Raw genomic sequence first — 27,371 nt, forward strand, 5'->3', positions numbered from 1 at the left:
ACCAATCAGAGGCTCAAGTCCGTGTCCCGAGCACGACCTTTCACAAGCCGAGCATTGACGGAAATGAACGAAGGGCGACTCGTAGGACGCCCGTCGAGCATGGACGGAAATGAACGAAGGGTGACTCGGAGGAGGCTCGTCGTTAAACATGGCGGCCAAGGCGCTACGTCAGCGAAGCAGAAGAGGCAGCAGACAAGATGCGAACAATGTTAACGTCTCCACAGAGGCTCGGATGTCGAAAGAGGAGAAAGGGGGTGAAGACAGTAAGGACACAGAGACTAGGCAAGAGTGAGTATGAGGCGGGGACGAGCGACAGAAGACACGCCGCTGTTGTCATGTCCATCCCTGGGTTGACTGACAGCTCGGGCAGGGGAGCTAACAAGCTAGCCCGCTCGATACTTTGATTCCAATTTCATGACAACAGCAATTGATCCGTGCATATTTTATAACCATTTATATTCTCTGTTTTCGCTTTCAAAACAATTGCATCATTGTTGACGCCAGTTGGTTAATTTCATTCTTGCTCGGCTACATTCGCAGTCATGATGTTGGTGCAAGGCATGCACAAGTAGGCAACCTGCAGAAAATATCATCCTAGTTCAAACGATGTCAGGTGCAATCGGCTCCATCTGTGACGATGTCCTGATAAACGCTACAGAAATTTAATGAATGGATGGATGGTTTGTGCTAGTCTACCCACTGTTGTGGCTGGTGAAAGGTACCCTTAGGAAAGCACCTCTTAAATATTACACTCTGTTTTCGCTTTCAAAACAATTGCATCATTGTTGACGCCAGTTGGTTAATTTCATTCTTGCTCGGCTACATTCGCAGTCATGATGTTGGTGCAAGGCATGCACAAGTAGGCAACCTGCAGAAAATATCATCCTAGTTCAAACGATGTCAGGTGCAATCGGCTCCATCTGTGACGATGTCCTGATAAACGCTACAGAAATTTAATGAATGGATGGATGGATGGTTTGTGCTAGTCTACCTAATGTGGCTGGTGTAAGGTACCCTTAGGAAAGCACCTCTTAAATATTACAACAACTCAATATGTGTACATGTTCATCATTTCATAGGTCAATAAGTCGTGGTGGGCAAGTATGGGCCCCGGAAGGTTCGACTGCGTTTAAATGTCTGCTGTCGGCACGCTTCTGCGCAGCGTTGCTGAGTAACATCTCCGACTGCGATGAGACCTTCAACTACTGGGAGCCTGTGAGTCAGGAAAAAAAAAAAAAACAAACGATATGTAAAGGTGACATATTGCGAACATTTGACTTTTTAATCACTAGTGTATGAAAAAAATAGGTAACTGGAGCACCCACAAGTGTGAACTTAGCCCAGTAAATCTTGTGTCCTCTTCATAATTGTGAAAATGTGTTTGTGAGCACTTCCACCCCATTGTTACATCACATGTCACAGACACTTGGGAGCTCTTGGTAAAAAAAGCACAATATGTCTCCTTTAAATATATTTGCAACTCATCTCTCCTGCGTGGTGAGTGACTCTTTATCCGTCTTGAGCCGTTAATGTCCGTAATAGTTGCGATGACTCTTTTCTGACAGATGCACTACCTGCTTTATGGCACAGGGATGCAAACGTGGGAATACTCGCCATTGTATGCCATCAGATCCTATGCTTACTTGTGGCTTCACGCTCTCCCGGCCTGTTTGCACGCCCATGTGCTGCAGACAAGCAAGGCAAGTCTTGTGCATCTGACGTCACGGTAGAAGGTACGCAGCAGCTAGCCCTCTTTTTCCTTTTTGGTGTTGCAGGTGTTGGTGTTCTACTTTGTGCGATGTGTCCTCGCGTTCTGCTGCTGCGCCTGTGAGCTCTATTTCTACAAGTGAGTTTACAGTCTTCTTCCACTCAATTACCTAAATTAATTTAAAATCAATTCGGGCTCCCTAATCTTTTTAACCTTATCTAGCTTCATCAGAAGGGCAAAATATGATGACTGTAATGGTGTAGATGTCCGGTGAGTGTCAGTACGTACCAATATATCGGCAATTGACGATAACGTTGTGTTTACAGGGCTGTTTGTAAGAAATTTGGTTTGCACGTTGGCCGCCTGATGCTGGCTTTTCTCGTCCTGAGCACCGGAATGTTCTGCTCATCTGCAGGTTGTGAAAATTCCTCAGACTTTTTTTGTGTGTGTGCGTCTGGTGCCCTGATTCCTCATCCTTGTTTCCTTCCCTTGCGCAGCATTCCTGCCTTCCTCCTTCTGCATGTACACGACGATGGTCGCCATGACCGGGTGGTTCCAAGACTCTATGCCGTTAGCCATTGCGGGCGTGGCCGCCGGCACCATCGTTGGCTGGCCTTTCTCGGCTCTGATCGGGTACTGTCATCAAGTGGGATGCCTGCTTGTAACCTGTAAATGAAAGTATAATTTTTGGTATTTGCCGTTTTGGTGTGTTTGCTCCGCAGGGTGCCGATTGCTTTTGACCTGCTTGTAATAAAGAGGCAGTGGAAGAGTTTTATCACCTGGTCCGCTGTTGCTCTGCTGCTGCTGCTGGTAAAGAAGAAAAAAACGATTTTGAGCATATTAAGAGTATAAATGATTGTAAAAATGAGTTACCCTTTAAATTCTGTCTTTTTTCAGGGTCCCTTGGTGGCAGTGGACTCTTTGTTTTATGGCAAGCTGGTGGTTGCCCCTCTCAATATTCTACTGTATAATGTCTTCACATCACATGGGCCCGATTTGTATGGTAATTAACACACACAGCTTCTCTGTCAACCAATGGCGTAATTTTTTATTTTTTTTTTTACGTAACAATTTCATGACAAAGATAATGAGCACAGAAAGCACATTGTCAAGCTGTAATGCTTTCTTTGGACTGTAGAGGGAGCCTGCACCCAACAACACAACTTTGTTATACTGATTCAAAGTGGGCAGCACACTTGGTGAGCACATCTGTCTCAAAGTCAAGAGGTCAAGGGTTCTTTTTTTTTTTTTTCCCCCAGGTACGGAGCCGTGGCACTTCTACTTTGTGAACGGGATCCTGAACTTCAACCTGGTCTTTGTTCTGGCGCTCTTTTCCCTGCCGCTCACTGGTCTCATGGAGACGCTTCTGCATAAGTTCAATGGTGAGTGAGTGATTTGCTCTACGTTAGCGAGTATTCTCATTTGACTTTGTGACGAATGTATTTTCTCGTTGTTCCTCAAGTTATGTTTAAAGTTGCGTTTCCAACAATTCAAGGAGAATTGTGCTTTCTGCAGTGCAGAACCTGGGCCGTCCCTACTGCTTGACCCTGGCCCCCATGTACTTGTGGATGTTGGTTTTCTTCACCCGGCCTCACAAAGAAGAGCGCTTTCTCTTTCCCATCTACCCCCTCATCTGCCTCAGCGGGGCCGTGGCCCTCTCGTCCCTCCAGGTGTGTTTACAGTCTCGTGTCCGCCAGTGGCGAAGACCGTTTTCACGTTGGTCTCTTTTCTTCCCCGCAGAAATGCTACCACTTCCTGTTTCAGCGCTACCGACTAGATCACTACACGGTCTCCTCCAATTGGCTGGCGTTTAGTGCAGTTGTGGTCTTTGCCGTGGTGTCGCTCTCTCGCTCCGTCGCCCTCTTCAGAGGTGCGTTTTGGGCGGGCGCAACTCCTTGCGGGTCAGTGCACTTGACTATTTGCCTGCTCTCTCCCTCCCGACAGGTTACCACGCCCCCCTGGACCTATACCCCGAGTTCCTCCGCATCGCCAAGGACACGACCCTGCACACGGTCCCCGAAGGGAGACCGGTTAGCGTGTGTGTGGGCAAGGAGTGGTACCGCTTCCCGAGCAGCTTCCTTCTTCCTCACAAGTTAGTCGTCACGATTCCGACAGCGCACTTTAATGACTAGCTCTGGGCATTTATTGTTCATGCGGAATTTATTCCTTTTATATCGCAATTGACTTCGGGACGGCATGGTGGACTCGTGATCATGGCGTCCACATTTGACATTTCTAGAAGAGACCACAGTTAATTCCGACCTTTCTACCTTGACAGGTTGCCAAAATAATCGCAAGAGGAAGTAAACAGAAAGAGAGCAAAGATTGTTGCTTTGAGTACACGCTCTTCATAGCAAATATTGCGATACAACATCTATTTACCGGTACATGTCAGTAAATTAGAAAAAAGTATCGGGTTTTTTTGTTGTTTGTTTTTTTGTTTTTTTTTTTACTTCAAAAAGTTAATTCCCACCTAATTTCGAAATAAAAAGTCATTTCGATGGTGATGTAATGTTCAAATTGTTTGAGACAGGGAATCCTTTTCTTAGTGTGCCGTCCCATTTGTTTCATTTGTTCAAAGAGAATTGCGTTAGCCATTAAATGAACCTAGTGTCGATTTTTGGATGAACAACCGTCGCCGTTTCTGTTCTCGCTCTTCAGCTGGCAACTACACTTCATCCAAAGTGATTTCAAAGGTCAACTCCCCAAGCCGTACGCCTCAGGCCCTCGAGCCACGCAGCTCATACCTGCTGATATGAACGACCAAAATCTGGAGGAACCCAGCAGATATGTAAGACGCGCTTCTCCCCCTCCGCCACCTCCCTCGTGGAATCTCAAGTGATCAACGTTGGCTCCGTGCAGGTGGACATCCGGCACTGCCACTACCTGGTAGACCTCCACACGGAAGAAGAAACGCCACGTGAGCCGCGCTACGCAGCCAACAAAGAAGAGTGGAACATCATTGCCTATAAGCCTTTTCTCCAAGCTTCCAGGTATTACACATTCGCTTATCACACAGACGACACACGTATCCATGTACATAAACAAACATATAATTTAAAAAAAAGTCTTCTCGCATTTTCAGCCTAGTTATCATAAAACCAAATCCACAAAGGACATAATATTCATCTCAAAATGGTCGCTTTGTTTCAAATCCTAGGTCCTCTCCGATCTTCCGAGCGTTTTATATCCCGTTCCTCTCTGACCACCACACCACCTACAGACGCTACGTCATCTTGAAATCACGGCGGCAAAAGCAGCCGCGTACGCGCGGCCACGGCTGATCTTGGAACCCGCTTCGCTCCGATACGACAGCATCCTTTCCCTTTGACTTGACACAGCTGCCGTGTGTGTGTGTGCGTGTTTTGAAATATTCATCTGAAGGAATGAAGATAAGGACCTTGCGCCTATTTGCGGGGCCTGTGCGTGCCTGCGTGCGCATGCGAAAACAATTCCAAGGTGTGTTTACTGGCAGTAATCGTGTGCTTTAAGGACCTTGCGCCTATTTGCGGGGCCTGTGCGTTTGGGCGTGTGTGCCTGCGTGCGCATGCGAAAACAATTCCAAGGTGTGTTTACTGGCAGTAATCGTGTGTTTGCGCGTCTTTGAATGTCTTACAACTGATGCCGATCATATCTGTGTTTCCCTTCGTACTGTACATCAAAGTGTGGCTTGAATGCAAAAAAAAAAAAAAAAAGGATTCACTGAATCATGTCATAAAAACGTTTACTGTGTTTGGTGTGATTGGTGAGAATGAACGGAAGTGGTTAATTTAATTTGGATGGGTAATAAATGAAAACTGTGACTGTGAACACAATCATTCCGTTTTTAAATAAAATAACAGCACCGTCGCCGACCGGATTGTTTATTTACTTTACAAACATACAAAGCGGTGTAGACATCAAGACATTTCGCATCTTTACGAATATCAGCAGAGGTGAACGTCCCTCAATAACATGCTGCATTATTAATTAAGCAACCTCAATACTCACAGGCACGATGAATCAAAACGGATTGATTCACAAGGAAATAGGAAGGGGCCATTTATGAATTCCGGTTTTACGATCGTGATGCTTCACAACTGTACGACACAAAAACGAGCACTTGCATTCTGCTCATGGTTTGGAATGACTCCAATGAACATGGACCGGCACAGCACATCAGTGAGACGTCAACAGGGCATGCAAATGCCATGCACAGTTTCTTTTCCGAATGCTAATACTCTTGAGTGCACAACGTCAACGTGATGTTTGAGGCCTCGGTTCATTCTACATAGCGTTGTCCGCTATAGTATGATAAAAAGCAAACACAAACTGCACTTCATCAAGCTCACTTCATGACGTCGGTTCAGTGTATGCAGCACCGCAATGTTCAATCTTTCCAGAGTATTTGTGTTCGTCTTAGTAATGTCATGGTAAAAAAAAGAAAACAAAAAGTCGCCCTTCGGCAAGGAACTCTGCAACATAAGGGATATGTGATCATGGAAAAAAATAATCACCAAATTCCATGCATCCATTTTCAATCATTTTCTGATGTCCCCATTCGGGTCATGGACACTCCTGGAGCCGATCCCAGCTGACATCTTAAGCGACCCTTGAAATCATTCTCACTAAAATCTGTAATGCTCTGTACTTGGATCTCAATTTGTCATAATTATTAATGACATACCCATGGGATCTATTACAAATGTGCAAAAAGTGAAGGGCTGTGAATGCTTTCCGGGTGTATTGCTGATAATGACAAGCAATATCCAGTTGTCTTCCTCCAGTTAAATTACAGTTTCAAACCATGCGCATGCAACTTTTTTTTACCCACGTCCATCACCAGACATAATTTTACTGTATACACACACACACACACACACACACACACACACACACACAAACACACACACATCAGTACTTCCCACTGTCGAGCCACTGTTGTTCATTTGAGTATTTCCTCCCTCCGTCGGGATTCAGACCACTTCTGTAGCTCTCCAGCGTGGCCTGGTAGGGTTTACGGTTTGCATACGTACCGAGGATGCTTTGGTAAGAGTCCCCGTTGCCGTTGTTGCTGTAGGTCTGATACAAGTCCGCCTTGACCGTGTGAATCCCGGGCGTCACTTTGGGCTCGTAGAGGTCCCTCTTCGCCGCCATGATGTCATCGAACAACTCGTGGTCCCCGTAGGCGCCGCCGCTGCCGAAATGCTCGCTCTTGGCGGTGCGCCGGCCCAGACTGCGGTCATAAAACTGTCCGGGTCGAGCCAGAGTCCCGTCGGTCACATCCCTCTTCGCCGGCCGACCTAAGCTGCTGTTGTGGAGGTCGCGCGTACCGCGACGCCCCAAGCTGAGGTCGTTGAGGTCGAAGTTGAGGAAGCAGCTCTCAGTGCTGGCGAGAGTCACGAAGCCGCTCTCGGTGTCGCGGCCCCCCAGGTTGTCGTAATCCCCTGTGGGGGTGTCGGGGGAAGAGCAAAGAAAGGATGTGTTTTTGGTGTGGGGGCGCCCCGACACCAAGTCATCGTCCTTCTGGGAGCGAATCACATTGTAGACGTCAGTTGGGGACGGGCTGGGACGGGCACCAGGCTCTGTTCCGGGTACTTCTGACTTCTTCTCATTCGTTCGTCTGTCACAAGCAGAACAGCACAACCGCAGTCAGGCCAAATGTTTTATGAGCTGTGCAAAGTACACAAAACTGTATTGCTCTATGCAAGAGATGATTCCCCCAAAAATGTGTCACATGACTTGACCTGAGTCAGACTTGAAGGATCAATTTTAGGACTTGGGACTTTACTTTGACTTCGCATGAGTGAGACTCAACATGACCTACACTTGAACTACTCGACAAGTTTTGCCCGTTCAATATAAAAATCTACGTTTTTAAGTTCAAGTTTTGTTTCTCTCTGTTTTGTTTTTGAAAGAAGAGGTTTGTGTGAGTGTGGGTGTGGGTGTGGGTGTGGGTGTGGGTGTGGGTGTAGTGCGTGTAAACCTGGCAACCCACCACAAAGCAAGTATCATTACGGGAGCTTTTTTGGATTTGAATTAAAAGATTATGTTTTTGATCATCTCGGGGAAAAGAGAATTACAACAAACTAATAAGTAACAGACATGCATCACTTTAAAACCCACCAAGACAGGCAGGCAATGTTAACTTCACAGATTAGGTAACAGATTGCGGGTCAAACAATATGCTTCCTATCCAGCATTTAATTAAGGACCGGTGATGGATTGTTTTTCTTATACTGTGATGAAACGAGAGATTTAGTGTGTGGTCCAAACACTTTATCCATTTCTTTGTGAAAACAAAATAGATTTTTCCTCACAGGCATGATGAGGTCAATCAAGATATGAAACACACATCAATTTAGCATACCGCTTTGTTTTTCCAACACCTCCTCCCCGAATGCAGATCGTCGTGATTGATAAGCATCCAGTATTGACATTTGTGTTAATGTTGAAGACTTTGTGCGCTCTGCCTACACGCGCTCCTCTTTGGACGGTTCCGGTCATTGATTGACGCGTCAAACTTATCGGATCCTCACCGTGCGATGATCATTTTGAAGCAGCAGACGCCGGTCACCGTCAGCAGCAGCAGAATGAGCGGAATGGTGGGGATGATGATATAGATCACATTCAGGGCTAAGAGAAAAACGAGGCATTAGCATTTAGACGTCAAACACCGGCAAGCACACGTTTTTGATTTATCAGATCAAAATATATGAAATAAATGTGTCAAACTTCTACTTCTGCTCAACCTTGAGTAGAACCAGCAGTAGCCAAAGACAAACTGTGGCAGGGTTATGGACCAGGATTTGACACCTTTGTCCGACACGCCAGTTTTAGTTTTAATGAGCATGAAAATCAAACTCAACAGATATTTTTTTTTTGTTTTGAAGAGAAATAAGTAAATTGAATGGGTGATTTCACCTGTGCTCCTCTTTGCGTTGTGGTTACTTGGATTCCACGGCACAGATGAGGGAAAGGTGTCTGTCATGACAAAAATGCATCATGTTACTACAGTTGTGTTGAGAATGATGATGAAAAGGATAAAAATGTGTTGAAAAAAGGGGAAGCGCACAAAAGAAAACAACAAAAAAAAAAAACATTTGAAGAGCTAATATCGGCTGATCAAATGGCATCGCATTTTACCTGCATGTGTGGAGTTTGGAGGAGAGGGATCAGCTGACTTGTCTGGGGAGAAAACAATACAAATAAACAAAAAAACATCAGCAAAATAGCACATCCCAATGTTTCAAATGAACACGTGAGGTATACCTGCTGTGTATTTGCAGATGAAATTGTGCTTGGTTTCACAGTTGTCGTCATTCCATTGGAACATGTAGAGACCTCCCAGCCCCGGTGGAGCGGACGGCTGATGATACATCACCACGCACACCTCGTAGCCGCATGATGGCTCATCCCAGTGCCAATTTCTGCACGCACGCACGCACGCGCACGTACACAGAGCCGCTGTCATTTATCTCAAAACTGCCTCCGCCCTCCTATTTATTGGGCTCACTTAGATAAAAACCAATGCAGCCCTGCAATAAATCTTCTCTTGCCGGGGTTATAATGTTCACTTTTACTGTAATTGTTTAAGAGAGAGCTATTGATCTTATTCAATGGGCATTTTGGGAGCTGTCATTTTGAAGGAGTGTCATATCATCATCGGATATATACTGAGAAGTATATTTAAAACGAAAAATTGCAATTCCATTAAATGCCGTACGTGAACGCTGGTAGAAGAGAAATGAATTGAAGACCAGGGACTACATCCAAGCAGTTCGATACCCCGGAATGGGGACGGTGACCTTCTCGCAAATCGTGGTTCGGGAAAACAACCCAGCATTTTTTAAATGTGTGCAGTGCATCTAAATGTGAATTTAAAGCCAATTCATTTTTTAATTCCTAATTAGGGTCACAGGTAAAATGAATCTTATCCCAGATTACTTTTGGGGAAGAGAAGCACTCCACGTTTTCTTCCAAAGGCCACTTTGGCATTCTTCACCTTTAATTTACTTAACACACTAAAACCAATCCATTAATGTCAGTGAAGATCCACCCTTCCGTTTTCTATGCCACTTATCCGCTTCAGGCTTGGTGACACTGAAAATGCTTGGCGGATGGCTGCCCTAAACATGACCCACCTAAATGTAGACTTTGTGCCGTCCAACCAGTGGTACTGCGACGAGCAGTCGCCGCCGCCGCCGCCGCTGTCCTCATCTCCGTGGTTACGCCGCAGCCCAATCCAGAAGTCTCCATCGGTGGGCCTCAGATCCGTGATGAGTTGCTCGATGATCTTCTGCTCGGACGCCGACTCTACGCTGAGAAGCTGGCCGCCATCCCGGCGGCATGCCAGGTCGGCCTCCCCGAAATTCAGCCTTCGCCGCAGCTCGGAGAAATAGGCCAGCTTGTAACACGGCCTGCCGTTACCCGCCTTGCACAGACGCTGACCTGCAAAGACGGGTACATGTGTGAATTCAAAGTGCATATTAGGTCCCCATGAGGTACCCTGAATTGGAATTATGACTAGTCGGAATCACCGATTTATAAAATTCCTTTTCAGATAATATTTTAACTCTCTGTAAGCATTGGTGGTTCAGTGGTATGATTCTCATTGGACACCCGCATTTGATTCATGGTTAATGCAACTGTCAAATGTTTGGAGAGTGTGTTGCCCTGGAGGAAGATGGTAATACCCGGACGCTTAGGTAGCACTACTTTATGGGTAACATTTTTTTGGGGACATGACAAATAACACACTATACGTCACCATTCATGAGCTCTCTGGATCGTTTCATCAAAATGGGTGTCGTTTTACGTTGAGTTTGACTCAGTTCGGCAATTAAGTTCATGCTCATGCTTGTAGGACAGTTAAGACTGGTAAAATGTTACTATGAAACATTAATCGTAGTTATTTCTGTTTTTATGATGGGAACGTGTCATGATTTTGATTTATTTATTTATTTTAGTCAAGCGACTGAGATGTCAACCGCCATAGAATGGATTGTGTCCGCTGTTAACATGTGTTATATTATGGATGTAGTTTGCATCTTACTTAGGTTCAAAATATTAGAAACAGCCCCCCTTATGATGCACGACACCACTGGAAACAATCAGCGCAATGAGAAATATGTTGTTAAATTGAAGGCGCTTGTCAGTCCAACCTGTGCCTTCTTATCCTTGCAAATTCGGCATATTCGATACATCATAGACACAACGTCTGTTTCACGAAGTGTCCAGTTAAGTGTATCCACATCCACAAATTTTAGGCTGCTTACCTCGAGCTTCAAATAGATCCGCTTTAGGTTGGGAGGCAAATATCCAGCATGAAGTCGGTCATGAAGAGAACCCCCACCCCCACGTCCCCGCCGAAAAGAGATCCACAAGTGAGTGTGTAGAAGATGCTACAAATTGCTTATGTGTGAGAGGCTTACCTGTAATGAGGCTTGTGGCTCCTGATGGATGGAAACATGAAATCATGAGGTGACAGAGGATGGCGAGCCGCTCCATGGTTTCTGGCATCTGACTTTAGTTCTCGTGACTTAGTTTGTCATATCACTGTGACAAAATCAGCACATGTCAACCAAAACTTGCCAGAGCGATCGGATGCTCCAAGTGCCCCGCCCCCCTCCCTCTCCCCCAAAAAAATGTTGTTCAAGTGAAGAAATAAAGAGTCAGAGGTCCTCTTGTGTGTGTTGCAGGCTGATGTTTGCGTGTGCGTGCGCGTGTGTCAAGAAAGGAGGAGCAAGGAAGAGAGGACGAGAAGGGCGGGGGAGGTGGGGCAGTGCGTGTTAGGGAGGGGGCTGTAATCTGTTAAGAGCAGTCTTAATGATCGTCAGAAGAGGCGGCATTGATCGCAGAGACATCTAATCACGCAAGTGCTTCTCATTGTAAAAGCTGACACGAGGCAGATTTCACTTTTGGTTTTATGACGGGCGCTTTAGGGGATTATCATTACCAAGGTGTTACGTGAAAATAATCAGCTATAATTTCATCAGGCCCGATTTTCTTGTTAATGTGTGCAGTGCAGCGGATGTGTTTTTCCCGCATTGTGCTTTAGTGAATATGTGACCAGTTTCACACGAACAATACGTGCACAAGCGCTTGTCCGACTGTTCCTTTCACGTTTGTTTTGCACCTCAAACTCAGAAACGTCAATCCATCAGCGGGACGAGCCAGAGTCCGGCAAGTTTCCGAACATTCCTCTCAAACTTGCCAATCGGATAATAACAAGGATCAGCAGCTATTGACGCCCCTCGCACTATTCTCAGCACAAATGGAGGAAAGGGAAATGTATGCACTTTGTGATGGGAGTAATTTCTAAAATGGCCCATAAGGTTGATTTAGGTGCAGCAGAGAGACAGATCAGCCGAAGTTTGAGGAAGCGGGATGCTTCATCAGGAATCTGCTGTGTGGGCTGGCGAGGAACGGGGACGACGAGGCAGAATTGCTGCAGCTGCTAATACCCTTATGTTTGATTGATTCCAGTCTGGGGTTTACATGGGAGGGTGTCACGTTGAGGTTAGCAGGTGGACAATTAAGCAGAAGACAAGTGGGTTGGGTAACTGAGCCCTTCTTGTTTACAACATCTGAGAGCAGCAGGGGCTTTCATTCAATTAAGACTCCCGCTCTCACATGCTCTGTCTCGGGCCATCCCGTTGACCTCCTCTTCCCTCCGTCCTAATTAGTTAAAGGGAATCCAGATGAATGCTCCCGCGGGGATGCTCCCCGTACATCACTGGTCGCCCACACGCACACACGAGGCGGGTGGGCGGTGCCCCGTGTCAAATAAACTCAGAAGGAAAATTCACCACATGTTGGACGTTTAGCCAATAGGCAGAATTGCGAAGTGTACTTTTTTTTCCCACTGAGTCAAACCATGACAGCATAATGGTAAGCTGATCAAGTCAAATAAGCTCCTCCGAGGCCATAAACTTGCCTGTGCATCTTTTGTAATGCAGCGCACGCATCGTAGAACGCACGCACGCGCGTACGCACACAAAACAATGACAAGTGCTTCTGATTTGCACCACAGAGACATACAAAACTGTACCATGTGCCAACCCAAAAATAATTTCCACTAAATTAGATTTGAATAATGGATGCTGGCACGCCACCAGAAGCGGTGTCCGCAATGCGCAGGCCCGAGCAGACGAGCTGGAAACAAGCCTCGACTCGGTGACCCAAAAGGAGAGTCGGAACGTTCCATCAGCAAACGTAAAAGCCTTTTAATGGAACCTTGTCGTAACTTCACGGCGCATTCTTGTTTGCGGTTTGATTAACGACCAGTTGTTAACAGAAACTGTTGAAGATGATGAACGCGGCGTGACGTAGCCACTCAGCACCCACAGCATTAGATACACCTGCAACACATCCCGTTTTTATTCAGTACTTCCAATCGACTACTCATGAACAAAGGTGGCGAACGTGCTCACACTCGAGGTGCGACATATAATCACACTACAGTGACTACACTAAAAGTAGGACTGAATTATTACTACACTTACATTTTTTTTTATGATACAGTCTTAATTTTGTACAAAAAAATAGTTTGTTTTTATGCACTTACATAGTGCTCATACTGAGAAGGAAAATATTACGTTATGTTGCCTGCAATTGTTTTAATTACTTTTGACTTTAATGCTGTCGAAACAACACGGTTTGGCTCAGGCTTTTGTACTGTCAAAACATGTTCCGATGGTCTTGTTAACATTGAGAACTGACGAACAAAAAAAACATTCTAAATTAGCTAATAATAACTGAAAAAATGCGCCTGACCAGTATGTTTTGTCAGATTATAAATGTTTGTTATCTTTATAGTTTTACGCTGGCACGAGGAACGTATTCATTAGGCCTTCTTATAATTTGCATGGCGTTGTCATGCTTGTGGGATTTCTCATTCCGATAAAAAAAATAATAGATACATTGATTTGTTTAGTAATGTATTTTTAAAAAATCTTTCCTGTTTGACAGCTATAAAGGGGAACATTTATCAGCATGGGTATGGAAATTCACTTACCAATTTGGTTTAATACATTCATTGAGTACATTATACCTACATTCCACAAAGCAATATTGTAAGTTTTTTTTCCCAAACTATATAAAGACACTGAGCAAGATTTTTTTCAAATCACGACTTCATATATGTTTTCCGTCTTGCTCACAATAGTCTACCGTGACTCAAAAAGTGATATCGGCTTAACGTTTACGAAAAACATGCGCGATGATATTAATGTGAATTCCTTGTCTCCCCTTCAGGTAAACTCTAACCACAAAATCAAACCGCAGCATTTAGCTCTTCAAGAACTCCAGCGGTGCATAATCATCCTGGTTGTCGTTTCCAAGGATAGATTTGAGGAAAGGTACAACCCTGAAGACATTGATGTGGAAATCACGGGAGTTCTCGTCTGAGTCGACGACACCACCGCCCTTGCACAAGTTTTTGCTTCCCCAGCTGACCACTCCAATCTGGAACAAAAAAGAATATATTTTTAATTAAAAAATATAGATACCAGTTGTGTTTTTATTTTCATAAAGACTGCATACAGTGGAACCTCCTTTAGTTGCTGTACAGCAGAGGCAAAAGCACTGACGCTGTATTTGAGTTGAAGTACGTTCATTTCCTTTACTTAAGTAAAAAAAAGAAAAGTAAAAAACACAGATCCCCAAAAATTCAGGCCAGGGGTTCCAAATTATAAAACACTTAAAGAGCTGCTGTACATTCATATTTGGCTTAACTGTGAGGAAACAAACAAACAAACAAACAAAAAAAAAAAAGGCTCACCTGCACTGTGCGATGTTCGTAGTTCTTGAAGACAGCCCCTCCAGAGTCACCTGCCCCAAATGACATTCGTCAGTGAGAAATAGAGCCCCCCAAATGCTCCACAGGAATGAAAAAGCCAAAAAGTAGATGTACCTGTACACGCTATATGATCTCTGAAGGGAGTGCGACCACCGGTGCACAGGAAATTTTCCGTCACGGGAATCTCTGCTTTCTTTGCAGTGATTCCCGGTGCCTCCAAAAAAAAAAAAAAGGCTCACCTGCACTGTGCGATGTTCGTAGTTCTTGAAGACAGCTCCTCCAGAGTCACCTGCCCCAAATGACATTCGTCAGTGAGAAATAGAGCCCCCCAAATGCTCCACAGGAATGAAAAAGCCAAAAAGTAGATGTACCTGTACACGCTATATGATCTCTGAAGGGAGTGCGACCACCGGTGCACAGGAAATTTTCCGTCACGGGAATCTCTGCTTTCTTTGCAGTGATTCCCGGTGCCTCCAGTGCATGTTGAATGCATTCGTCCCTCTGCGTGACACAACGGCGAAGGTCAAATTAGCTCAAGGGAACTTTTGCGGGAACAAGGGCCTAAAAATTTGTCGACAACTCACCTTATCGCCAAGTTTAGCGTGGACGTGTTTTTCATCCACCCATTTGCCCTTCCGCGTCAGGAACGTAAGTTTCTCCATATTCTTTAACAGGAGCTGCTCTGTAATTAGAGACCACAAAAAATGCAGACAATTCAGCATTATTAGTTTAAGGATAAGGGCGTGCAATTAGTACAAAAAAAATATTTTCATTTTCATTTCTAAATGTTGCCAAATGTGCCCTCACATGAACCACTTTTTTTTCTTTTCACGGCAAAATGTATCAATTTTCACAGTTCATGTCACATCTAACATGTTTCTAGACTGTGTGCATTAGTAACTTCACCTTTAAGTTACACAGAAAATTAATGTGCAGTGTCGAATTACTTTATTCGTAAAAAGGCTTTTTGGTTTCATTTTCTTCAATTCCTAACTTGTAACACACCATGGTTGTAGATTGCCACTGACAATTCAAAATTTTGCATCATTACCTCTAGCACTAGTTTATTTTAATGACAGGATCTTCTTTTTCAAAGTAAACATAGTAGTTTTACTGACTGGCCAACAAACCACAAAGCAGAAATGTAACAATTTTAAACAATTTGCTTCACATGCAAATGCTACACGATCATGCTTTCTTATTTCATCAGTTCGGTTACCTTGTGCTGCGCAGGTAGATTCACCAACCAGTTTTAGAGCATCACTGGTCTCCTGGGTGCAGGGTATGCAAATGGGTCTAAACAAGGAGAGAAGACAATGTCGCGAGCAGTTTCACAAACATTACTTTTTAAAATCACTATTGAATCACTGTCATACCTGACCAGAGTGGAGATTTTCACAAATTCGGTAAGTTGAATGAGAGCCACGTCATAGTCGTAAAACTCTTTCACGCCCTCGTTGACTTTCGCACTAACGTTGAACTTTGGGTGTAAAAAGAAATTCTTAACTCTTTTGACTGTCATAGAGAGAGAAAGAAACAGGAGCAACGGAGTTATCAGGGACACAAATTTCTATAGATGCATTGCACAAAACAAAAATTGGGATACGGTGATCTGTGATATGGGGTGGGGTGGGGGGATGTAAATGCAAATGAGCCTTTTAGAATACAATGCTAAATGATGGAAGGTTCCTCTGGGTCATCTTACTTCTGCCCTGTCCGTCGTTGATGTCAACCGTGACGTGCTTGGGCAGATCTTCAAACGTGAAGCAGTGAGCGGCGGTCAAGATGAACATGGGTGTCACCAGAGAGCCCATGCACTTCATAACTCGACCCTCGTTCTTAAAATAGTAGTCGGACACAAATTAGATTTAGTCCACGAGGTACCATGAAAAGCAAATTCGAGAAAAAAAAAAGTCTTCATTTTTCACCTGGACAACAATCTGCGCTGCCCATGGATAGTTTTCCCTTTCTTCAGTGGTGACGTAATCCTTGTGAAGACCACACAAGCCTTTGACTTCATCCTCATCTGAAAGTGAATCAAAGCTAACTGTCACAATATCATTTAATTCCATTGGAAAAAATGCACATTCAAAAATTTGACATGTTTTGCAGCAGCGTGAGTTACAGGGCTCTCCTTGTCATAGTCATACTCATTATGACATTCTTGAAAGTACACCTTGCTTTAAATCAAAATTTTAAGACCAAATGAAGGCCACATGCCGAAATAATGATTATTAATATGATATTTCACAGACAAAAGACAAACATACTAATGGAAACAATTACCGTACAATGTTTTTTTTTTTTCACCTGAAAAGCATTGCTATAAATGCAATTACAGTATAGTGTAGTGAAGTAATGTAAAAATTTTCTGTAGTGTGGATCATTTATGTTGTTTTAGTTATTCAAAGCTTTTTAGTTGAGTTTTGTTTTTTTGTAATTCAAATTGTGACTGTCAAAATCTTATACTAGCTCATTCGAGGTTATTAGCTTAGTCTCGAAGCACCCAACTACAGTGGCCTTTCAGGGACAAAAGCTATTGGGCAAAGCTTTTTATTCCAACGGCTTTTCTTCCTATGTGTTAGTAAATTCTCAATGTTATTTTTTAAAAACAGTGTCGTTTATGAGGAAAAGTATGCACCATATTTTAATGGGCTCAAATAATGGTGCTTAAATGGCAGTGCAATCAAATCAATGGTGTAAAATGTGACAGTGAGACTTGAGCTTCTTGCCCCAACATAAGAAGAAGGAATACTTGAGACATTTCAGCAAAGGAGAGCATGCTTTTAAGTACATGAGGAAACGAGATAAGACTGCTTTGTCATGTTGTCTTATAACTCCTTGGAATCAAATTAGATCTTGGAAATGAACACTTGAGGACTTGTGGAAGCAAAATATAATAATAAATCTCACCGATAATTTCATCAAATGTCTTTTGTAGTTTTTTGATGTCCTTCATCCTGAAGTAATGGTTGCCACCTGTCCCCACGGTGAGAGGCTCCAAGTCGTCATCAAAGATCTGCGCCCCGATGGCGAAAATATAAATGTCTGAAAGGAGGATGCAAAATGAAGAGCGGCTTATTCATTTGGACTGGACTCAAGCTCATTTGAGCAAACGCCAACTCACCCAGGTACTCTGCTCTCAATGGCTCTTTCTGCTTATAATTGGGGTCCATGTATACCATGTTTTTGATTTTTTCAACTGTCGGCTCAGGTGAACCACCCATGTTGTAGGCCCCTGTGTGTCAATCAAAACCTCTTAATCACTTTCGGTGGATAGATTGGAAAACACTTTACCTTCATAATTTTTTTTTAACTAGAGCAAATAACGTGTACACATTGAAACTGATTTCAGAGGTGAATGAAGTTTACCGTCTGTAAAAAGAATGATGACGTGACGATGCTCCTTAAAGCCGTCATCCCCTGTTCGCTGCTTGATGAGCGCCATTCGCTCCAAGAAGGTCATGAAGACCAAGTTGAGATCGGTTCCGGCTGTGTTTCCAGCTTCGAGCGGGGAACAACAAACACACTAAGTCAAAACTCCTAACAAAGCAGTTGAATAAAACGGCATTTCCAGAAAGAGGGCTGATCTGTTGGGCACCCACTGCCAATTTTGAAGCTTTCCACTTTTGTCTTCAAGACGTTCAGTTGGACTTTGCCGTCCAAAAAATCCAGAATGTTGACAACTTCAAATACTTCGGAGGAGAAAAATACGACTTCGTAGTTTGGAGAGATAGGAAAAGATGAAATCTGTATGGCGGGGGGGAAAAAAAGAAAAAAAGAAAAGCACCAATCAAGTTTAGTAATGAGCACACAAGTACATGCAAATTGCTGGAAAATATGTCCCTTATCCTCACTAATTGCTTACGTGTTTTACTTTGTAAATGGGCCATTTATCAGCCAAAATAATATCCTGCTGGCTGCACTGAGAACACGCAAGAGACTCGGGCCAAAGCTTCAGTCAGGATTATGATGCGAACAGTAATTTGTAATGAAATGCACTTGTAATGGGACGCTGCCCTGACAGCTAAATGGAATGAGACCCTGTTTGTACCCGTTATGTGGACAGTGAGCCAAAATGTGCTCCCGAAGGTGTGCCAGACACTTAAATGCTTCACACCAAACTTACAGCACATTATGATGACATTATGATGACTTTTCCAATATCTGCAAAAACACAACTTTTTTTTTTTTTGGTTTGTTGAGCCCTTTTAATAGTTATATAAGAAACTGATGCTGCAGATGATCTGTGAAGCATCATGCATAATCAAATGTGTGTCCTTATTTTTCAGAATGTCGACTAATTGATAAAATGTGGTACCCGCAAAATTGCGGGGAATTTTTGTATATATATTTGTGGCCAGCGTCCATCAACAGAAGCTCCCTATTTAAACAATCAGCAGTTGTTGTTGTTGTTACCTTGGTGATAAGTTTAGCTACAGTATCCCTGGCATCATTGAAGTATTTTTCTTCGATGCTCTCAGAAATATCCACACCAATGTAGATGTCGAGTGTTCCTGTTTTTGAAATCCGGATTTTTCTGCCCTCCTGTGTGTCATCTGAATGGATTAAAAATTGGGAGTTAAAGCGTTAATAGAGTCTCGTCATTTTGTTTCGGCACAAATGCATTCGTAGCTATTTGCAGAGCGTAATCATGCTGTGATTGCAATCCATTTTATTGTGATAAATACATCGGCGGGCATCATTAGGCTTACCTGTAGGCTCCAAAGTGGTGAGGCTGCCTTTAATTGCGCTGCCAAAAGCCTCTGAAACTTCCAGTGGAGTATCATAAGTGTAATCGTCTGAGGATGTAAAGACACCGAATGAATTCCAGTTGATTAATACCATCCTTCACTTATTGACAATGGTTGAAATCACCTGGGAGTGTTGATAAAAAAATAAAATGATACTGCATCATATGTACAAAAATATAGAACACATAAGTGGCCTATTTGGAAAGTGAACTCAAGTTCTTTTGTACACAGGCTATTAGTAAGCAACTCATGAATCACAATCCATCACCAATTTACTGCCCATGACCTCATTCTGACGCTACCGTTGAGCCTGGCGTACGCAGAATGGATTGTGTCACTGGGAGCTGATATCATGAAATTTACACACTAGGACATCATGTTTCGAACAAGCGCAAACTACTATGGCATGTTTCCAACAAGGGTGAAATGAATTAAATGTCATGAATAGAGTCCATTTGAAATAGAGTTGACAATTTTAAAAAGAAAATGCTCTTAATTAACCGGGTGCGGATTTTGTTTGAGCCCCGATGGTGTAAGTATGAGTGTGGCAGTGCCTGGCTTACAGTAGCAAGCGGGTTCCGTGCCAGTCCATTGGCCGTTCTCCAGGCACACTCGCACACTGGAGCCAACCAGAAACAGATTGCCGGTGCAGCTGTATTTCACTTTGTCGTCAAGTCCAAATGAATTGCCATTTCTCAAGGCGCCAGCTGGGATCCCGGGATCGGCACAATCACTTCCTGCTGCGTGCGATCATTTCAAAGGCACCAAAATCAATTAAATATACACAACAGTAACCCTGATACAGTGGAACCGCCAAAGTTGAACATAATCTGTTTCGTGACACAGTTTAAAATAATACAGTAGATTTGATATTATTGTAAGCCACTGTAACAATATGCACTTTGACATAGGGAAAATGATTCCGTTGAAATATACAGCACATAAATGTTAACATTTTTTAAACACAAATTAAGGATTTAGAACAAGTAGATCTTAATATTAATTGTATGTGTATTGTACTGAAAAAGCTAAATACAACTGAATGTACTGAGACAGTAATTCTTTCAAATACCACTAGAGGGTGCCCATGCACCACTAGCGCTACTAATGCCACACTTGGTGAATCATTGATATAGTATATTGACATTTAGATGAGATAGGGATGTGCGCAAATAGGCGGGGGCGGGGGGGGAAGTGTGGAATTGACGCCCACCTAAAACTGCAATTGAGTCACTTCAACATAGTTCTTTGACGCCAAAACGGCACTTTTGCCATCATGGGCATTTCAGAGAGCACAAAAATAGGTGAGTTTTTCAGCCAATAACGCAGGATAGGTTACAAAATAAATTGGCAAATGGTGCGCGCATAGGTGGGTGAAAGAATCCGTCTTTTTTTTTAGCAAGCAGCATTAGAACACATATTGATCTGTGTGGTTGCTTCATCAGTAGTGACTGTTTAGGAAATTAAAGAGCCAACATTTTCAGAGGTCAAAAAGAAAAACAACTGTCGAGCGTGTCTTTTCATTTTCGTGACAGTTTTTTGCCATTCTGACATCACTGGTACCCTGCTGGTTTTTTTTCCTCCACCAAAAATGAAAAATTCTAATCATCTCACCTGACATCACTTATGATGACGGTTTGAACTTCAATGAGGCAAAAAGGCCCATTATTTTGTTTTTGTTGTTGAATGTACCACCTTAGAGGTTCCACTGTGGTTAAAAACATAAAGATCAGAGAAGTAAACTCACAGTCACGGCTGCAAATAGGAGTGGAGCCACTCCACTTGCCGTTTGGTAAGCAGACCCGCCTGGCTGAGCCTCGCAACGTGTAGCCCGAGTAGCACTCATATGTGGTCTCGTTGTCTGCAAAGTATTTCTCCTGAGGAGGATAAACGCTGCCGTGCATCAGCACGAAGGGGTTCGGGCACTCAACCACTATACATAGACGAGCAGGGATTCAGATTAATTGCGGAGTGAGGCAAGGTGTGAAAAGCATCATCTTGGTGCTACTTACTCCTGCACGTCTGAGGTTTAGAGCGTCGGGGCATTTCGCTCCATGTGCCAGTGAGCAGGCACACGCGCCTTCTGGAGGGATATGGATAGAAACCCTCAGGGCAGTGGTAGACCAGCATGCTGCTTGCATTTAGTCCCTTGGTCAGTGTGTAATGGCCTCCCTCTATTTGCATATTGTCCTCGGTACAAGCACACCACACTTCTCCAACTAAAATGAAAAACTAAGTTAATACACAGGACATTTCTCCATTTAGGGAAAGTTATCACGCATCTGAGCACAGATTGAGAAACTAGAACACATCCAGATCTAAAAACAGGTCCAGTCAATCCAGATTCAAGCTTTGTAAAATGTCACACACACACCGAGCTCACCTATTAGGAGAGACAAAAGTGCCGCACACCCAACCCAGTGAACAGATAGCTGCATGTTGGAAACTTCAGCAAGCGAGGAACCAAAAAATGAGAAAGATGTGCAGGAGATGGCCTTTTATTAACTCACACGGCGCACAAGCCAGAATCGAGACGTTACTTATTAACTTTAGGGACAAACAGAATTAGATCAATATTACTGTCAGGGCTGATGCTGAAAACTTAATAATGTTGCAATGAATATCAGAGTCATACATAGTTCTGTTGCAATTGATTGGTCAAAATGAAAGCAAAAGTCTTTCTGATTGAAACGATGATCACTAACTCATATTCGTGTGTTTGGCATTGGACTTTAATATTCAGAAAAAAGAAATGTTAATACTATATTGGGTAGCTGGTTTTAGTCGTGCTATACGAATGAAGTCTACTGTATCCTATGGTATTAATTAGGTCATCTTTTCATTCTGTATTTCCTGTCATGTGAGATTGCTTGAGAAAGCCAAAGTACACTCGCCTCATCATTTCCCAAAAACGGAGGCGTAGTTGAGCAGGGATTTGTTTACACGCTGACCCAGGTATCGATCGAACACCGCACGGGTTCAACTGACCCTCCAGGAATCTCCCCACGCACCCTCCATCCTTTTCCTCCGGTGCGCTGCAAAGGAACATGTAAAGGAACACAACCATTTAAAAACTATGACTAATAGGGTGGAAAGATAAGTACCTTGATATAAAGATTAAACAAGTTTGTGATTTTTTTTTCAGTGATGTTTACCTTCATAATAATTTATCCAAACAGGGTCGGAATATATATGCCAGGTTTTATAGGTTAGGCTCAACAGTTTTGTTTGTTTTTTTTAATTTATTACATGACAGAACAACCACGAGTTATAAAAGGGTGAAGTGTGATATTAGGCACAGACAATAAACTACATAAAAACTGAAGGGTAAACCTGTTTCCAAACTTAGCTTGGTGCAAACATGTCGGACGTCACGTACGTTTTGATGATGACGTCCGTTGGTGAAAGAAGACTTTGATTCTCTCCTCTTTCATCTATAACTGCTTCAAACAAGTTGTATGCAGGAATAGTTGTTACGACTGTATGACTGTCCATGTTTCATGTTATGTGTTCTATTATTTTTGGTATTTCATGTTAACTGTTCTGTAAATCGTTTTTTTTTATTTTTATTTTACAACTTCAGCTGTTGTGAAAGCGCTGTATGAATAAAGACGTGTTGGATGGTATTTATTTGTACAATTATTTTATTTGAATATATTATTCTCCCAACTGTTTGATGTCTATGATCTCTTTGACTCAAGAAACGTCATATTTCTACCCGTCCCATAAAGGTTCCCTGGTGAACGTCAACTACCCCATTTGTAACATTTAGGCAATAATAAATGCTGTTTATTTAAATTAGTAAAATATTGGGTTTGTTTACGGGATAGATAGCACCACAAGCCAGGAATGATATATTTTAATGTAACTATGTAATTGCGTCGGCGTAGGTGAAATGGAGACGCCGCCGTGACAACGGAACATCGTCGTGAATCGAGAATTCTCCGAAATTACATTTGGGGAGCAAATATAGCTTTCGAAAATCGGTAACGGTGTTAAAAATATGCAATGTCTGACTCACTATAAGGCATACAGGTAAACTATCACATTTCCTCTGCCGTAAAGCATTATTGTATGTTTAACAAACGAATGTGCCGCAATGAGGACGTAAACCGGAAGTAAATGAAACGAAGGCGGAAGTAACGTAACGGGAGGAAGTAAACGTTTGCAAAACAATAGCGCGCCAATTTGATTCTGTGCAGACTTACCACAGTGGGCTCTTCTATGTGTGCTTCATGTGTTACTTCAACGTCAGTTAGACTTGGAAACTTGGGAGACACTGGTCGTTGTGCAGGTACGTGGCTGCGAACGAGGCAATAGAAACTTTATTTGGATTACTGTCGTGCTACAGACATGAATATTTTAGCTTTCGAAATGCGAGTGTGTTCATAATGCATGTTTCTGTTTTTAGCATGGCTGTGCCGTTTGTGCAGGACTGGGATCTTGTTCAGACACTTGGTGAAGGAACTTATGGAGAGTAGGAAAAACTTTCTTGTTTGTCACCCATTGCACTGTTAATTATGCATATATAATGAAAATATCCCCCCAAAATTGCGTCGTGGCGGTCGTGACTGGAGAAAGCCCATTTAAGTTTTTATTGTCCTCCAATGGTTATGCCTGGTGAAAATATATGCAACAAACAAACAAACACATCTCCATCTATTTTCTATAGCACTTGCCCTCATTTTGGTTGCAATTGAGTTTAGGCGGTGTAGACACTAGCCTGGTTGAAAGCCAGGAAAAACTACATAAGTCAAAGTTCATATAAGAATGTATTTGACTTCAAAGGTAAAAAAAAACGGACCAGTTTCTTTCATGTACCACTAGAGAGACCCCAGTACTCCACTCTGAGAATCACATTTGTAGATGATTTTTTTTTTGTCATGTTCCTTTCTGCAATTAGAGTGAGGCTGCTGGTGAACAGACAGACGGAGGAGGCGGTCGCAGTCAAAATCATCGACACCCTGCAGGCCAAAGAATGTGCGGAAAATGTCAAGAAGGAAATCTGCGTGCACAAGGTAGGATGTGTGTGAAGCAATCCTTCAAGTATTTCAATGAAGTCAATTGATAAGTGTGTGAGCTATTTAGTGCTGTTTTTTTTTTCTCCAGATGCTTAACCACCGGAACATTGTGCGTTTGTTTGGCCACCGTAAGGAAGGAACTACTGTCTATCTCTTTTTGGAGTACTGCACTGGAGGCGAGCTGTTCGACCGCATTGGTGAGACACAGGTTAATTGTAATGGACTAATTCAAGTATAAAGGTCTCCCTTAAAATACTACATAGCATTAGAGAGTCCATATACTACCGCTACATTTTTATTTTGAAAAGGCAGCTCTTATATCAGTTGTCATGACTTTGTACATTCCCCAGTAATAGACAAATAAATGCAGGCAATCAAACTTCTGTCTTTAGAGCCGGATGTTGGAATGCCGGAGAAAGATGCTCACAGATTTTTTCAGCAACTTGTAGCCGCTGTGGTGAGAGAAGCACGCTTATGTGTCTGTGTGTTGATCATGTGAGCTCCTTGTTTCTGATTCAATCCAATTCTCACTTCATGCTTTTTGCAGGAGTACCTCCACGGAATTGGCATCACCCACAGAGACATCAAGCCTGAGAATATTTTGCTGGATGACAAAGGTAAGAAACTGTGACTGTGTATGCCAATACATCCGCCTCTTGTCACCTGGGATAGACTCCAGCGACCATAATGAGTACACACGCTATGAAAAGAAACACATCAACGGTCGCATGTATTCATTTTTATCTACTGCGCTTTGGCTTTTCAGACAACCTCAAGCTGACCGATTTCGGCCTCGCAACCATGTTTCGCTTCAAAGGAAAGGAGCGTCTGATGAATCGTCTTTGCGGGACTCTCCCTTACGTTGCCCCGGAGCTGTTGAGCCAAACCCAATACAAAGCTCAACCTGCAGATATCTGGTCTTGTGGCATTGTGCTGACTGCAATGCTGGCTGGAGGTAAGGCTCACAGCACGCCAAATGGTAACTCCGCCCAAAACCAATTAAACGGTGGTGCAGTGGGCGGGTCCCGCAGCTAGTTTGGAGCTAATTGAGCTCATTTGTAGCCATTGTATTGACACTGTTAGTTCACGGAGTATTTGCACAGAATTAGCTAATTATTGAGGAAATCTGTCAACTTTTTTTTATTTTTTTACTCAATCCATGCTAACAAAGGGATTTTCTGAAATTGATTTTTTTTCTTTCCCCTGCCAGAACTGCCATGGGACCAACCTGCTGAAATCTGTCAGGAATATTTGGATTGGGTTAACAAGAAAACCTACCTGTCTCCTTGGAAGAAAATAGAGCCAGTGCCTCTCTGTAAGTCCTCAATTTATATATAAATCATGCATTGCCCCCTTTTTTGTGACAAGCCGTTTTCTTTTTGTAAGGTTTATTGTCCAAGTTATTGTTGGCCAAACCAGAAGCACGCATCACCATTGCGGACATTCAGAAAGACCGCTGGTTCACTCAAGGTAAGTCATAAAGGAGCCTGTAAGTTAGCCTGACATTTCTAATAATGATTTTATGCAGGTGTAAATCAGCCACTAGGTTCTTTAAGCTCGGGTGCCAACAAACACCGCCGATCTGATGTTGAAGGCATGTCCCGAGCCAGCAGGTGAATCTTTCTTTTCTTTTTCTTCGGCTACATTTTTTTGGTGCGCTCCCACATCGTCAGCGTACCGGTATTTGTCTGTGCAGCGATGACAAGATACAGTTCTCCAGCTCCCAGCCCGACCTTGCCATGGGAGGTTGGGAAGCCATGCTGCTCATCGGTCAATCAGACGGTCAGGTTAGCTTCTCTCAGCCGACCAAACCCGAGCACATGCTGCTGGGCAGTCAGCTGCTGGGAACGCCAGGAGCCAGTCAGGTGACTCCGGCTCCTTTAATTCTGATGTTTTTCTGCATCACCTGTAGCTTTAACGGCCTTCTGCCATACGGTGGAAGAGAGTTTTAATTTTGTGACTTTTTTTCATGATCATGCACTCAGCGAATTCCCCATGTATTTAAACAAACTAAAACAAATACTAAAACTAACGCTTTCATGATCAAATCTCTCCTTTGTGGACACACAGACCCCGTGGCAAAGATTAGTGCGCCGAATGACCCGTTTCTTCACCTCGGTGAATGCTGACACCTCTCTGACTTCGCTAAAAGGCGCCTGCGATAGCCTGGCCCTCTGCTACAAACTCACATGCAACAATCAGGTATGCTTTATTTACAGGTTCCATTTTAATTTGATGACTTAGAAGCACTACAGTTTAGACTTTTAAACCCTGATCAGTGTGTATGTGTTTGTTATGCAAAGAGATTTTTACCTATCTTTGTCCCCCAGGTGACTGTGAGCACACTCGACAAGCGCAACAACAAGCTCATTTTCAAAGTCCATTTGCTTGATATGAATCAGAAAGTGCTGCTGGATTTCAGGCTCTCCAAGGTGGTTTTTAGTCTCGACTTTGAGCAATGACGTCAAACTGAACGAAAAGGTAATTGATACATGCGCACATCATCATCATCATTTTGTGCTTTCAGGGTGATGGTCTGGAGTTCAAACGTCTCTTCGTGAAGATAAAGCAGAAACTGTGCGACATCATCTGCACTCAGAAAATCCCCTTTCCAAATATAAACTGACATTGGCCATGAAGGAGGGCGGCACCTATTTATACGTAGGTGTTGACTCTTCAGTGTTAAATATAATGTTCAAAATCTTAAATAAATTATTTAAAAAGATGTTCATGCCAAACAATCTGTGTTATGCATTTTTCTTTTTAAGAGAGGATTCAAACTGTATATTTCAGGCTTAAGATGATGAGACGGACAAAATAGTGATGCAATCTTGGAGGCTACAAAAAAAGGAAAAAAATGAGGACTACTATGACTTTGCCAGTAACATGCTTTAGGATCCAGTCGCCTGGACGGTGATGGTGACATTGACAGGCTCATTGTCGCCCGTGGGAGGGGCTTGGCCGGCGGTAGTCAAGGGTGAAGTCGCCCGGGGTATTCTGGGAGCTGGATAAAAAAAAAAAAAAAAATCAATCATCAAATCTGATAGAAAAGCAATTTTTTTTTTAATTGTAAAAAACATTTTCATTTTTTGCCAACCACAACCTGG

At 43.1% G+C, this 27,371-nt stretch overlaps 5 protein-coding genes across 9 annotated transcripts in view; 2 read left to right on the forward strand and 3 right to left on the reverse strand.

Annotated features, from left to right (window-relative positions):
* Nucleotides 1–76: 76 nt before the first annotated feature.
* Nucleotides 77–5,103, forward strand: alg9 (ALG9 alpha-1,2-mannosyltransferase). Its single transcript, XM_019873376.1, has 15 exons — nucleotides 77–288; nucleotides 1,080–1,215; nucleotides 1,566–1,700; nucleotides 1,776–1,846; nucleotides 2,035–2,123; nucleotides 2,206–2,341; nucleotides 2,431–2,518; nucleotides 2,606–2,711; nucleotides 2,968–3,090; nucleotides 3,224–3,378; nucleotides 3,449–3,578; nucleotides 3,653–3,800; nucleotides 4,370–4,499; nucleotides 4,571–4,701; nucleotides 4,869–5,103. The coding sequence occupies exons 1-15, from the start codon at nucleotides 149–151 to the stop codon at nucleotides 4,990–4,992; spliced, it is 1,842 nt and encodes a 613-aa protein (XP_019728935.1). The 5' UTR covers nucleotides 77–148; the 3' UTR covers nucleotides 4,993–5,103.
* Nucleotides 5,104–6,114: 1,011 nt separating this feature from the next.
* On the reverse strand, nucleotides 6,115–13,660 carry layna (layilin a). Of its 2 annotated transcripts, XM_019873378.1 has the most exons (9): nucleotides 12,323–13,660; nucleotides 11,122–11,245; nucleotides 10,966–10,986; nucleotides 9,832–10,138; nucleotides 8,960–9,117; nucleotides 8,834–8,875; nucleotides 8,612–8,671; nucleotides 8,227–8,323; nucleotides 6,115–7,310 (listed from the first exon to the last, which is right to left on the reverse strand). In XM_019873378.1, the coding sequence occupies exons 2-9, from the start codon at nucleotides 11,207–11,209 to the stop codon at nucleotides 6,602–6,604; spliced, it is 1,482 nt and encodes a 493-aa protein (XP_019728937.1). In that variant the 5' UTR covers nucleotides 11,210–11,245; nucleotides 12,323–13,660; the 3' UTR covers nucleotides 6,115–6,601. The 2 variants fall into 2 exon arrangements, with proteins under 2 accessions (XP_019728937.1, XP_019728938.1); XM_019873379.1 differs by lacking the exon at nucleotides 10,966–10,986 and having other exon boundaries at nucleotides 11,122–13,660.
* A 120-nt stretch (nucleotides 13,661–13,780) lies between these two features.
* Nucleotides 13,781–22,670, reverse strand: LOC109517895 (complement factor B-like). Of its 4 annotated transcripts, none has more exons than XM_019873373.1 (19): nucleotides 22,348–22,670; nucleotides 22,138–22,278; nucleotides 21,256–21,462; nucleotides 20,991–21,176; nucleotides 19,807–19,983; nucleotides 19,205–19,291; nucleotides 18,909–19,048; nucleotides 18,095–18,239; nucleotides 17,862–17,993; nucleotides 17,617–17,727; nucleotides 17,403–17,537; nucleotides 16,418–16,515; nucleotides 16,195–16,327; nucleotides 15,866–16,004; nucleotides 15,709–15,785; nucleotides 15,074–15,171; nucleotides 14,861–14,990; nucleotides 14,729–14,778; nucleotides 13,781–14,155 (listed from the first exon to the last, which is right to left on the reverse strand). In XM_019873373.1, exons 3-19 carry the CDS (start codon nucleotides 21,425–21,427, stop codon nucleotides 13,979–13,981), a joined length of 2,187 nt encoding a protein of 728 aa, XP_019728932.1. In that variant the 5' UTR covers nucleotides 21,428–21,462; nucleotides 22,138–22,278; nucleotides 22,348–22,670; the 3' UTR covers nucleotides 13,781–13,978. The 4 variants fall into 4 exon arrangements, with proteins under 4 accessions (XP_019728932.1, XP_019728933.1, XP_019728931.1 ...); XM_019873374.1 differs by having other exon boundaries at nucleotides 22,577–22,654; XM_019873372.1 differs by lacking the exons at nucleotides 14,729–14,778; nucleotides 22,138–22,278; nucleotides 22,348–22,670 and adding exons at nucleotides 14,472–14,521; nucleotides 14,604–14,703; nucleotides 21,627–22,093 and having other exon boundaries at nucleotides 14,961–14,990.
* A 705-nt stretch (nucleotides 22,671–23,375) lies between these two features.
* On the forward strand, nucleotides 23,376–26,941 carry chek1 (checkpoint kinase 1). Its single transcript, XM_019873380.1, has 14 exons — nucleotides 23,376–23,537; nucleotides 23,655–23,720; nucleotides 24,147–24,261; nucleotides 24,353–24,461; nucleotides 24,657–24,721; nucleotides 24,812–24,881; nucleotides 25,031–25,219; nucleotides 25,475–25,579; nucleotides 25,651–25,734; nucleotides 25,793–25,877; nucleotides 25,961–26,129; nucleotides 26,335–26,466; nucleotides 26,595–26,696; nucleotides 26,792–26,941. Exons 2-14 carry the CDS (start codon nucleotides 23,656–23,658, stop codon nucleotides 26,888–26,890), a joined length of 1,389 nt encoding a protein of 462 aa, XP_019728939.1. The 5' UTR covers nucleotides 23,376–23,537; nucleotide 23,655; the 3' UTR covers nucleotides 26,891–26,941.
* A 66-nt stretch (nucleotides 26,942–27,007) lies between these two features.
* The window catches only part of vsig10l2 (V-set and immunoglobulin domain containing 10 like 2), a 9,036-nt gene continuing 8,672 nt past the window's right edge, over nucleotides 27,008–27,371 (reverse strand). The window contains exon 12 of the mRNA XM_019873370.1: nucleotides 27,008–27,268. Coding sequence (XP_019728929.1) covers nucleotides 27,156–27,268 — 113 coding nt within the window. The 3' untranslated portion in view covers nucleotides 27,008–27,155. The remainder of the gene's footprint in view (nucleotides 27,269–27,371) is intronic.

This window comes from Hippocampus comes, unplaced genomic scaffold, assembly GCF_001891065.2.
Source record: "Hippocampus comes isolate QL1 unplaced genomic scaffold, H_comes_QL1_v1.1 scaffold59, whole genome shotgun sequence".
Taxonomy (NCBI): Eukaryota; Metazoa; Chordata; class Actinopteri; order Syngnathiformes; family Syngnathidae; genus Hippocampus; species Hippocampus comes.